Here is a 13,342-nt window from a genome sequence, read left to right on the forward strand (position 1 = left end):
ATGGATAAATTTGCATAGATAATTGCTTGGCCATACCACTAGCCATCCAAAGTGCACAGAATATTTTTAAAAAATAATTAGAATCACAGAATCATAGAGCTGGAAGAGATCTCATGGGCCATCCAGTCCAACCCCCTGCCAAGAAGCAGGAAAATTACATCCCAAGCACCCTGACAGATGACCATCCAGCCTCTGCTAAAAAGTCTCCAAAGTAGGAGCCTCCACCACAGTCCAATGCAGAGAGTTCCACTGCTGAACAGCTATCACAGTTAGGAATATTTCCTAATGTTCAGGTGGAATTTCCTTTCCTGTAGTTTGAAGCCATTGGCAGCAGAAAACAAGCTTGCTCCCTCCTCTCTATGACTTATCCTCACATATTTATACATGGCCATCACAGCTCCTCTCAGCCTTCTTTTAGCATTACTCATTGTAACCCAAAACGTACAGAATTTCAATGGATTAAATAGGTGTTTTATAGTTGGAATTCATATTAGGATTTAGATTCATAATATTTTTTGCTCTTTTGGGGTTCTTTTTTGGAGATAGTGAAACCATCCAAAGAAGTAAGGAAATATCATAAAATCTGAAAAAGAAATCCCCTCAAAATGTTTGTCCTCAGTGTAACAATAAGCATTGGCATATTTTACATGGAGAAAGTAACAAAATGATCAGTTGTTAAACTGCTTTCAAAAGGAACATTGCCACTCTTTTCTAACCTTCCAAATTAATGTATTATGGATAACTTTGTTCCAAGTTCTGGCAATCCTAAGAGATCATAAAATTACTCCACACCAGTAATCATCCCCTCCAGTGCGTGGATGGTCAAGGTTCCAACATGGCCTGAAGGCCCTGGGACCATGTAAATTATGCTATTTGGGACGACAATCCTGGATTTCAAAATAATAAGCAGCACTGAATCATCTCTGATCATATGGCTGAATACAGAAAAATCCATCAGTATTTACATCTGTAAGAACAAAATACGTATAACATCTTCTTTACTTGAAGGAAATATTCTTTAAAGACATTTCAGATATGCCTGAAATGAAAATTGCTTTTAGGACAACAACCCCTCACATATGGGAAGGAGCACAACACATGTTAATAGAAATTGTATAGATATAATTTATTGCATTAGAGCTTTTGATGACGAAGAACTTGCCTGATCTATAAAGCATTTTTGCCTCTGGATGATTAAGTCAAACTTATATTCATTTGCTTGTGATGGAACCTTATAATTTAAGGACTTTCAAATATCATCACTTCCATTTTCTGGTTCTAAAACACACCTTAAATGCATATATCTATAAAATATTTGTGCTATAATCGAAACTTTAACTATCTTTCATGATTCTTTCAAAAGACTGTAAAGAGTCCTAAAGACAGTTTCTTAAATGTTTCATGTTTTGTTAATCCTGTATTTAAAAAGATCCACTACCCTTTCAGTTATCAGTCTACATGTAGAGACATGACAGGGATTGATAGAAACAGGCTGGCTAAGTAAAGATGGGGGATGTTTTGTTCTGGAGACTGTCCAAGTTCATGGCTCATGCCTCTATGTAAATGTATGGATAACCTATATGCTGCAGCCATGTGTGAAATACCTTTCAGATGCCAATATTCTTTGTCTATGACAACACAGTTTTATGACATTGCAGTCCATGATAACCTTTGTCACCTATTTTTGAAATTGTAGCATCTAGTTCCAGTTTGGCTTATGGCAGCAGAACAACCTCCTAAATGTACTTCTCAGCTCTGGACTTCGAAATGCATAAATCATTGGGTCAATCACTGCATTGCACATGATTAGCATCCCATGCACATGAAAAATAGATCCGTAGCAAACGCAGTAAGGGTTTTGTGGGCAAAATGTCATTAGAAGCATATGAAGGACAAAGGGAGACCAGCAGAAGAGAAAAACAGCAACTAAAACAGTTAAAGTAATGGCTCCTTTCATGTTAGCTCCCTGGTGAACAGAGCTGGTAGCCATCAAAGCAATCTTTTTGGCATGAGAGCGTGCAAGCAGGAACATATGGATATAAAGGCAAAGGATCAAAATGAGCATAAAACAGAATAGAACAGTAAAAGATACCACTGTCACAGCTTCATAGGAAAAAAGGACCATTGCTATGCCACTCCCAGTACAGAAAGCCCAAATCACCCCCAGCATTATCAAAGCCCGCTTCAGCGTCATGATGTTATGATACCGGAGTGCATAGAAGATGGTTATATATCGATCAGCCGCAATGGCTGACAGGCTGAAGATAGATCCCAGCAGTGACAAAATAAACATGAAGTCCAGAATGTCATCCATGGTCTTTGCCAATTTTCCTCGACATATTACATATTGCATTTTGCAAAAGATGATATAGAAGATATTCTCTACAGCCTTGTAGAGGCTTCCCAGCATATCGGAAACTGCTAAGCTACAAATAAAAATATACATGGGGGAATGCAGATTCTTATTCCTTCCCACTGCTATGAGCACAAGCAAGTTTTCTAGTAATCCGAGAGTGGCAATGATGAAGAAGATTTCTTCTGGCACAACTACTGGTGCACAGTCGGAGGTGTTCACTGAAAACTCACTGTTGTTGTCAAATGAATGAATGCTTTCTTGCCCCAGGGGCCTTATTATTTCCGAAGCTCTGTCAGTCCTCATTTTTTTGACCTTTAGGCAAAACAAACAAACAAATAAGCAATCAAACAACAACAAAATTATCCAATTACTTACTCTAGTATCTCATAAAGGCAAATGTATCAAGCAAAACATCTCATTGTGGTGAAAGAATTTCACTTAGAACTGGAATAATGGTTAATCAATAAATAATAGCCAGGGCTTGAAAATGTTCCTTTTTGGGATCGCAAAACCAGAATCCTCTTGGGGTTGTGATCAAAAAAAAAATGTCCCAAATCCTACACCATGAGGTTTCACCTCTAAAGCTATGTTTTCAGCAGTATATCACCTGAACATGTCTGTTTCTGTGCTGTGTGACAGTGGGGAGGGGAACAAATGGAGATGTACAGCATGCCTGTTGCATTGCATCCAGCTTCAGGAGGAGTAGAAAAATATTTCTGCTTATTCTCGTGCTCCACAAAATAGAAATAGTCATGTTGGGGTAGAAAAGATTGGCTTTGGAGGGAATTTTGGTCAGTAATTGTACAGATGAATTGTGATGGCATAAAGCAGATTTACCACATCATAATTACTGTCAGTCAACATTTCCAAGATCTGAGATTAGTCATGTCAAGGGATTATGACGGGACAGGTAGCAGCATGTGTCCATGGGAAATTGTTGGTGGTGCCTTCTGGCTGCACCACCAATATTTTCCAATGTACTATTTTTCTCTACTCTTTTCTCAACTATCCTGCATTGGGCATGGAAAACTGAAGTGGGCTTCCACATTTGTTTGGCTGAACTAGTGTAAAGCTTCCTGATAGTCAGGATCACAGCTTCATCAGCATCCCTAGTTTTGAGAAGGTCCCTACATAAGTTCAGCTAAGGGCAGGTAGGACTCCCAAAACATATCATCCTAGTCAACCTGGAAAAGCCAGGGGTAGAAGAGATATGAAGAAGGATATTGGGGATGTGATATGTACCATTTCGCTGATCTAGTACAATACTTCAACAGAGCTTTATGACAACCAACATTCTACAAAATATATAGAAAAGCTGGCCTGACTTCAGGTATATTTTGTAGTAAATAAAGCATTGTATTCTGAAAGTATGGAGGTCTTGGTGGGTAATGGAAAGGCCCTCGTCCCTAAATCCAAATGTGAGAAAAGGCAACAGACTTCAACATATGCAGTATGACCCTTGTATCCACGGGGGTTATATTCCATGGGGGAGGGAAGGGTGGATACTCTAATGTAAAGGTAAAGGTTTTCCCCGACATTAAGTCCAGTCATGTCCGACTCTGGGGGTTGATGGTCATCTCCATTTCTAAGCTAAAGAGCCAGGGTTGTCCATAGACACCTCTAAAGTCATGTGGCCAGCATGACTGCATGGAGCACCATTACCTTCCCTCTGGAGCAGTGCCTATTGATCTACTCACATTTACATGTTATCGAACTGCTAAGTTGGCAGAAGCTGGGGCTAATAGCAGAAGCTCACGCCGTTCCCTGGATTCAAACCTGTGACCTTTCAGTCAACAAGTTCAGCAGCTCAGCGGTTTAACCCACTGTGCCACCAGGGGCTCTAAGCTACGGATAATAGAACTCTATGTTTTGATTGGTTAAGTGGAACCATGGTTATTGAATCCACTGATAAAGGGGTTGTATTGTAGTCCTATATCTGTTCTGTGCTGAAATTGAGGTTGTTGCTGTGAAGTATCTCAAATGTTTCATGTTTTTTTAATTCTGTATTTAAAAAGACCCTTTTATTTATCAGTATGCCTTTGGCCACTTTTAAGTTTTGGATCCCACTTTGTGAGAAAGATAGTATATAACAAGAATAAATAAATGCATGCACATGTTTCAATTACATTTCTACCAGCTGGGTTGCCTGACAGTATTTTTAGCCACTACTGAATACACTCAAATATAATCTTTGAAGCCTTTCTAATAAAGGCTGCATGGAACATCTACAACTACAACAACTATTACTGTGTCACTAACATTTATATTCCATCTTTTCCACTGATGATAGGACCACAACAATCATAAGAGAGAGAGAGAGAAAGAGAGACTGAACATATCTAGAGAAGCCTGTGTTTTTACAACTGGAGATATAGCCATAGGATGATTCCTCCCCCCCCCCCCCACACTTATTTTCTTTTCTGATGAAGCCCTGCATTTATTTGTGGTTTATATTTTATGTATATTTCCCCCCATAGATGGCCTAAGTCTGATTATAACACACATTATAAAAAGCATGAAGACAAAACCAAGTTTAATATTAAAGAACAATAATATTATGCATAATATTAAAGAACAATAAAGACATTATGCAGCTCTATTAAAACACTATCGAAATAAAAACAGGAAAATAATATTTAAAATATGACAAATGGGGTGGGGGAGGAGTACAACACTCTCCACCACCCCAATTGCTACATTATGCCCCCAAATCTAGTCGAATACAAAGCTCTGTATAAAGACATGGGAAAGGATTCCACATTAGAGAGTAGTCTTAGAGATAGCCCTCTTTTCAATCCTCACCAAACCTACCTTCAAAACTCATCCAGGTTCTTACAGATAGGAATGGTCATTCAGATACTCTAGACTCCAACCTTCTCATAAATGTGACCCAAGATGATTTGATGTTGCAATCTGAAGAAACACAAAAATGATCATGCCATGGACTGTAGTTCATATTTGTTCCTGCATATTATACTGTGGTGACAAGGAATGCTATGGCTGATTGACAGGGGAATGCCTTCTTCATTTTATGAACTCAGGTTGAGGAGAAAATCCTTATATAAACATGTGATGCATTCATATCCTGAGACTGACTATGTTATTTGAATTGAAAGGTGAAAACGTTTGCAAAAGATAACAGCATCAGTACAAAGTGATATGTGTTTTCTCAGAAGTATGCTCCAATGAGATCCTTACTTCTAAGCAATTGTATCACAACCTTCTGAATTTAATTGGAACCTGATTTTAAAAACACACAAGTCCCACCAAGTTTTATAGGACTTCCTCCCTACGAGTAAGTCTACACTCAAGGGACTGAAGAAATAGATCTTATTTTTACACACAATATTTTGTTTTCCTTGTCATTTCTTTCAAGGCTGTTGATAATATTAGAAACATAAAAATTAGGGAATGAATGCTGGACCTGCAGTAAGGACTAATACATTTTTACTGCCGCATGAACCTCCAGTGTTCCTTATGTGTATGTACACAATCCCAAAATAGTAAATATTGCTGCTTGAAAATTGAACAGGAAAAACAATTACAGCTACATTCAGGTACATTTTTGGAAAAGTACCCAAGGTTGCAAAGGTTTGACTAAAAATGCCTTGACTTGGCATAACCCCCCCCCAACAAAAACATCATCACTGCCAAAAGGATCTCTGAAGGAAAATGAGATGCCACAACAGACTAGCTTTTCCCAAGGTATTTTACAATTATTGTTCCCATTGGCAGACAAACTGGGAAGTCACAAATGTATGGGATTTTATGGTTTTTTTAGCCCTCTCCAGGAAAAGAGAAAAATGTGACTCACTATTGAAGTACGATTTCACCAGGTGTTGTTCATTCATTCAGAGTGCTATGATTCCACTTTAACTGTCACCGTAGCACTTTATGGAATCATGGGACTTGTAGTTTGGTGAGGTGCAAGAGAGTTCTAAATACCTCCTCCCTAAACTCCAAAAGAACAGATTTGAAGGACTAGATTTAGTAAACAGAGTCCCAGAAGAACTATGGACAGAAGTCCGCGACATTGTTCAGGAGGCGGCAACAAAGTATGTCCCAAAGAAAAAGAAAACCAAGAAGGCAAAATGGTTGTCTGCTGAGACACTGGAAGTAGCCCAAGAAAGGAGGAAAGCAAAAGGAAACAGTGATAAGGGGAGATATGCCCAGTTAAATGCGCAATTCCAGAGGTTAGCCAGAAGAGATAAGGAACTATTTTTAAATAAGCAATGCATGGAAGTGGAAGAAGACAACAGAATAGGAAGGACACGAGACCTCTTCCAGAAAATTAGAAACATTGGAGGTAAATTTCAGGCAAAAATTGGTATAATAAGAAACAAAGATGGCAGGGACCTAACAGAAGCTAACATGAGGTCACGAAGAGATCAAGAGAAGGTGGCGAGACTATACAGAAGATCTGTATAGGAAGGATAATAATATCGAGGATAGTTTGACGGTGTGGTGAATGAATTAGAACCAGACATCCTGAGGAGTGAGGTTGAATGGGCTTTAAGAAGCATTGCTAACAACAAGGCAGCAGGAGATGACGGGATTCCCTGTAGTCACCTACGGATGTGAGAGCTGGACCTTAGGGAAGGCTGAGCGAAGGAAGATAGATGGTTTTGAACTGTGGTGTTGGAGGAAAGTTCTGGAGTGCCTTGGACTGCGAGAAGATCCAACCAGTCCATCCTCCAGGAAATAAAGCCCGACTGCTCATAGGAGGGAAGGATACTAGAGACAAAGTTGAAGTACTTTGGCCACATCATGAGGAGACAGCAAAGCCTGGAGAAGACAATTATGCTGGGGAAGGTGGAAGGTAAAAGGAAGAGAGGCCGACCAAGGGCAAGATGGATGGATGGCATCCTTGAAGTGACTGGACTGACCTTGAAGGAGCTGGGGGTGGTGACGGCCAACAGGGAGCTCTGGCGTGAGCTGGTCCATGAGGTCACGAAGAGTCGGAGACGACTGAACGAATGAACAACAAAAAACTCCAAAACCCAGGATTTGATAGGACTGAACTGTGACAGTTGAAGTGGAATACAGTGCAGTGCTATAATAATCATGTAGAGCAGGGATGTCAAACATATTTGAGTTTGACAGCCCTGGTTTGAAGGTAACTACAAGGCTACATTAGCCTTGTGGTTGCCTTCAAAGTGCTGATGAATCCATTAATGGAGAACTAGTGGATACAGAGAGCCAACTATATTTTTTAAATAGTGGCCAGTGCTCTTTGTTTTTTTCTAGTTTTGATCCCCAGTTATTATTGAAAGCAAATCCTATCACTTTATTGAACAACAACTCCCATCACTTTTGATAACCATGTGGATTGGGCATAATGGGAATTGTAACTCGACATTGCTTGTGTTTCCGAGGCAAAGGTTAAAGAACATTTTAAAATCAGACATTACATCCACAAACCTTGCATCTTAAACATCACTATCCTGACTCTGCCCCCCTCCACATAGTCATATAAAACCCTACATTATTTGAACTGGGTTATATGTCAGTGTGGACTCAGATAACCTAATTCAAAATAGATATTGTGGATTATCTGCCTTGATATTTTGGGTTATATAGCTGTGTGGAAGGTTCCTAAGCAAAACAAGCACCAGCCTTCCAGATGTTACTCTATCACAGCTCCTTTCAGCTCTTGTCCAGAAGTCCAGCAACTAAGAGGGCCACATAAAATGATGTGGTGGGACAGATTTGGCCCATGGGCCTTGAGGGCACTTCCACACAACCCTATATCCCAGAATATCAAGGCAGAAAATCCCACATTATCTGAGTGTGGACTTTGATCTGAGTGTGGACTCAGATCAAAGCAGATATTGTGGGATTTTCTGCCTTGATATTCTGAGATATAGAGAAGTGTAGAAGGGCCCTGAGTTTGACACATATGGCATAGAGTGAATACTTCCCACAGAAAGTAGGGAGCAAAAGGCTTGAGTACAATGGATTGAAGGGCCCTTCCACACAGATGTATAAATCCACATTGAATGGGATTATATGGCAGTGTGGACTCATAATCCAGTTCAAAGCAGACATTATGGGCCATCTGCCTTGATATTCTGGGTTATATGGCTGTGTGGAAGGGCCCTTAGAGTCTGGGAATCAATAGGCAATATTTGTGGACATTGTGCTCTTGCAGTATATAGGATAAGACTTTCCTGGAGTCTGGATGTAAAGGCCAGTTTATCATATATTGCTGGAGAGAGCATCCACATGTTCTTATGCTATAAAATGTACATTGACTCATCTTAGAAATGATTTTATAGATGCATTTATAATGTTCTTTTTCTTAAATTTAAAGTGCCACCTCAAATCAGCAAAATAAAATAATAAAAAGACCACATTCTATGTCTAAACCAGCAGTAAAAGCTATTGAAAAATGATTTTTCAATGAAGTTTAAGATTTTGTAGTCATGACAACATCTTGGCAACGGGACGTAGTTAGGTTTGTTCATTTGCTCACAGAAAATCACACATCATTATTTTGCTGAACCGTGTTTCCAGTTCCTACCTTAAAAGAGCACACACATTTTGAGACTTGATTCTTGTTATGTTAAAAGCAATACAACTAGTCCTCTGTTGTCTTATATATCAGGATCCGATCCCAGATTATTTGCATATCCCAGATTATCTGGCAGTGGAAACTCACACAATCCAGTTCAAAGAAGATAATTTGGGATCTGATTCTGGGATATAGGACAGCATAGAAGGGGCCCAAGATGGTGGACTCTTGCAAAACAAAGTTCTGTTACATGGAAATGGAATAAAAAAGGATGGGCTGAAAAGCTTAAGATGGCTGTCCATAGTTCAATGCGCAGGAGTTGAATGGGCAATGCCTGTCATATAGCATACAGGATGTAATATTTAGAAGTCTTTACAAAACATTTTTGAAAAGGGCACCATTGAAACTATTTTGAGACATTTCCCGAAGGCAATCATAAAGCTGATCTGGTAGTTCTCCTTTCTTGTGGCTCCATTTTACTCTCTGTTCTGTTACTAATGGCATTTTGAAGCATACTGTTGCCTGATCTCTGTGTTTAATTATATTATTGTAGCTTTAAACTACATCAAACAGTTTTAGATTGTTAGTCGATTTGAGTGTTTCCATGAAATGGCAACCAATACATGCAACACATAAATGAAACAATCAGTTATTCCATAGGTTTACCTGAAATTGCAGCCTGACTTGACTTTCATGATAATTACACTGCTGTGCCTATTTACCCTTAAATCATCAGATCTGGGCTAATTTGGGAAATTGAGCACGATCTGTTCTAGATGGGAGGCTGTCAATCAATGCTGTAGGCAGGGGCGGCTCGTCCATTACACGAAGTAAGCGGTCGCAGAACACTTTTTTTGCCAGGGGTGCAGAGGCGCCTCTGTAAATGCCCCTCGACTGCCACTTAAGGAGCGCCCCCTCAGCTCACAACAGCCGTAGCAGTCCGGGGGGAGCCTCGGCTTTCTTGCCTTGCTGCCGGGCGATCCTCTTCCCAAAAGGGCCGGGCCCTTGAGCCTTGCCTAGCCCCTCTCGTTCCTGCTCCACCCGGCCACTGGGTGCGCGAGCAGAGCCGGCGCTCAATCGTTCTCCGCGTTCGATCCCTTCCCCATGACCGGCTCCCTTTCCTGATCCCCCGGCGCTCCACCCGCCTCCTCTCCTCTTCCCAATCCGCGGGTGGGCCAAGGGGCGGAGCCGCCGTGCCTGGCCCGCTTCAGGTCCGGAGGCGTGTCTGAAGACCCCAGCGTGCACACCAAAAGTTGCCTCTTCTCCTGACTTTCGGTTCAGCCATTGGGACCAAGAGTGTGTGTGAGAGAGAGCCCCTCCGGCTGGAGGTATCTCCCACCTCCGCTTCCTCCTTTGTTTTTGCACCTACCTTCAGGAAAGGTGGGCATCTCCACCTCTCTCTCTCTCTCTCTCTCTCGGTCCCAATGGCTGAGGAGAAAGTCAGGAGAAGAGGTGACTTTTGGTACACACGCCGGGGTCTTCAGGCACGCCTCCGGACCCAAAGCGGGCCAGGCAAGGGAGCAAATGTGGCAAGGTGAACTAGTACTGGGATGTATAGTTCACCTACAATCAAAGAGCATTCTGAACTCCACTAATGACGGAATTGAACCAAATATGGCACACAGAACTCCCACGACAAACAGAAAATATAGATCAATGATTGGTTGGGGGGGGGGCAAAATACTGTTTGCTTACCGTTGAAAATTACCTAGGGCCGCCTCTGGCTGTAGGCAATATTTCAGAGGCAGGATCTGGCAAAACCATCACTGAACATTCCTGGCCTGATTCATGGGGTTGTCACAAGCCAACAGGCAACTTGAAGGCCCGTGCATAAGCTTGTATATGAGCAATATCAGTGGAGTGCTTGGAAACTTTATCTAAAGTGGCTAATACGTTACCATTAGTCATTGCAATATTGTGTCTTAATATTTTAGAGGAGTTTTAGAGGAGGGGAATATATTAGTGAGATATTACTAATATACATTTTAAATACATTTTTTTACTTTTCAGCTTCAAACTGCACATTGTTAGCATTAATGTTAAACTGCAAAAGGGGCATTATTACCCACACATTATCTTTTAACATGATATGACTAACACCATTATTCTCTTTAACAGTGACCCAATAACAAACTGGATGATTTCTTTCTGAACAACTCTTAAATCAAACAATAAGTTTTCAAGGCAGAATTGTTATAACCAGATGGTGAAGTCATCACTATTCTGGATTTATCATTATGATTGATAGTGACACACAGATCCACCTTTGTCACAATATTCTGGTAACAAGCCAGGTACTTTTCAAGAAATATATATATAAAGAAGCATTGTAAGTTGCTTGCCAGATAATGTATGTGCCTTGCAGATAATAGCTACAAGCTAGAACTAACAATTAGGGTGCATCTACATTGTGGAATGAATGCAGTTTGAAACTACTTTAACTACCATGACTCAGTGGTAGTCAGAAGCTAAACATTTATAAGTTCTTAGATTTTCCTATGAAAGTGCTAGTACCTCACCAAACTACAATTTCAAAGATTCTATAGTATTGAGCCTTCAATTTATAGTGTAGATGTACCCTCTGTGTACATAAATTGGAAACTTAATACCATGGTGCAATGGGCTAAACCCTTGTGTCAGCAGGACTGCCAACCAAACAGTCAGTGGTTCGAATCTGGGGAGACGGGTGAGCTCCCATCTGTCAGCTCCAGCTTCCCATTTGTGGACATGAGAGAAGCCTCCCACAGGATGTTACTACTTCCGGGCGTTCCCTGGGCAATTTCCTTGCAGACAGCCAATTCTCTCACACCAGAAATGATTTGCAGTTTCTCATTTGAAAGTTTTTTATTGCTGGTGATCTTGCAGCTATGAAAGAGTTATAGGTGGATAGACTCAAGCAAGGAAGCCATGGCCATGAGCTTGCAAGAGTAGAACAGGGCAACTTGGAGGTCTCATTCACAGGGTTGCCATAAATTGAATTGACTTGATGGCAGTTGGCAATTATGAAAGAGTTACAAAATATGTACAGAAACTAAAGTTGTGAGTACTTTGCTTTAGCTTAGTCACTATAAATGGAAATCCATTACTGGCAAGATATATGTCAAACTACTTAGAAGTATATTGCAGTTAAGAGTGTGGTGCTTATATGTTTTTTATTGTTGTATGTGTAGGATGTGTTTATTAGGAGCATTGTGTAAGGTTGTAATGGTTAGGTTGATTGTTTTAGATTGAGTTTTGTTAGTTGTTGTAGGTTAGTATTATTAAGAAAAATGTTTGTTCTGTGAGAGGGATTTTGTCCTTTTTTTGGTATTGTTTGTTTCTCTTTATATGTCTTTCCACGATTGTAGGTTGTTTCTTAGAATAAAAATTATTCAAAAAGAATTGTATTGCACTTTACTACATTGTTGAATCAATGCGTGTCTCAACAACACTATTTAATCTTTTTCTTGAAAGATGGGCTAAAAACACACATTATGTATTTGTGAAATACCACAAATTATCATCTTTAGCTATTACCCAAACAAGAGCTCTATGTGACAACAAAGGCACAGTCCAAATCCAAAGACTGTTTCTTAAGCTTGTCTTAATATATGGAAAGCCTTTTGGACCCACCACACAGGGCCCTTCCACACAGCCAGGGGCAGCTCAACCCATTACGCAAAGTAAGCATTTGCAGTATAGTTGATTTTGCCCAGGGGTGCTCTTGAGACGCTCTTGGGGGAAAATAGACCTTGACATATGCAAGTTGTAGTAACTGGGATGTATAGTTCACCTACAATCAAAGAGCATTCTGAACTCCACCAATGATGGAATTGAACCAAATATGGCACACAGAATTACCACAGAAAATATATATCAGTGATTGGTTGGGGGGAGGGGCACCAAAATACTGTTTGCTTACCGTTGAAAATTACCTAGGGCCGCCTCTGCACACAGCCATATAACTCAGAATATCAAGGCAGAAAATCCCACAATATCTGCTTTGAACTGGGTTATCTGAGTCTACACTGCCATATATTCTACTTCAAAGCAGATAATGTGGGATTTTATTCAGCTGTGTGGAAGAACATAGTTGTGGAAGTTAAAGTAGAATCATAGTCCTATAATTGTGTGGGGTCAAAGAGCCCCCTGAATCTACTTGTCTTGAAAATGCATAGATTATTGGCAGACACATATTTATGATGTATTATATTATATTACAGGCATATTTATGGCATTTTATACAATCCAAATGAAATCAGTCGTGGCTGCTGCCCTTCTAATAGTTTTGTAGAAGTAATTTCACCAAGCGTTGTGTGCATGATAACTAACCCTTTGTTGAAATATCACCTTCTACACAACTATTAAAAGCACTTGACCCCTCTTCTTTATTCCACCTGGAGCTCTTTTCCACAGTCCAGTCATAGCACTTGATACCAGTTTAACTATAATTGCTCCAATACATTGAACCCTAGGATTTATCGTTCTGTGAG

The 13,342-nt window shown here is 40.3% G+C and overlaps 1 protein-coding gene across 1 annotated transcript; it reads right to left on the reverse strand.

Moving 5' to 3' along the window:
* Window positions 1-1,699: 1,699 nt before the first annotated feature.
* On the reverse strand, window positions 1,700-2,662 carry MC2R (melanocortin 2 receptor). The gene has a single exon (XM_060771668.2). It carries the CDS (start codon window positions 2,657-2,659, stop codon window positions 1,700-1,702), a length of 960 nt encoding a protein of 319 aa, XP_060627651.2. The 5' UTR covers window positions 2,660-2,662.
* Window positions 2,663-13,342: the final 10,680 nt, after the last annotated feature.

Source organism: Anolis sagrei, chromosome 4, assembly GCF_037176765.1.
Source record: "Anolis sagrei isolate rAnoSag1 chromosome 4, rAnoSag1.mat, whole genome shotgun sequence".
Taxonomy (NCBI): domain Eukaryota; kingdom Metazoa; phylum Chordata; class Lepidosauria; order Squamata; family Dactyloidae; genus Anolis; species Anolis sagrei.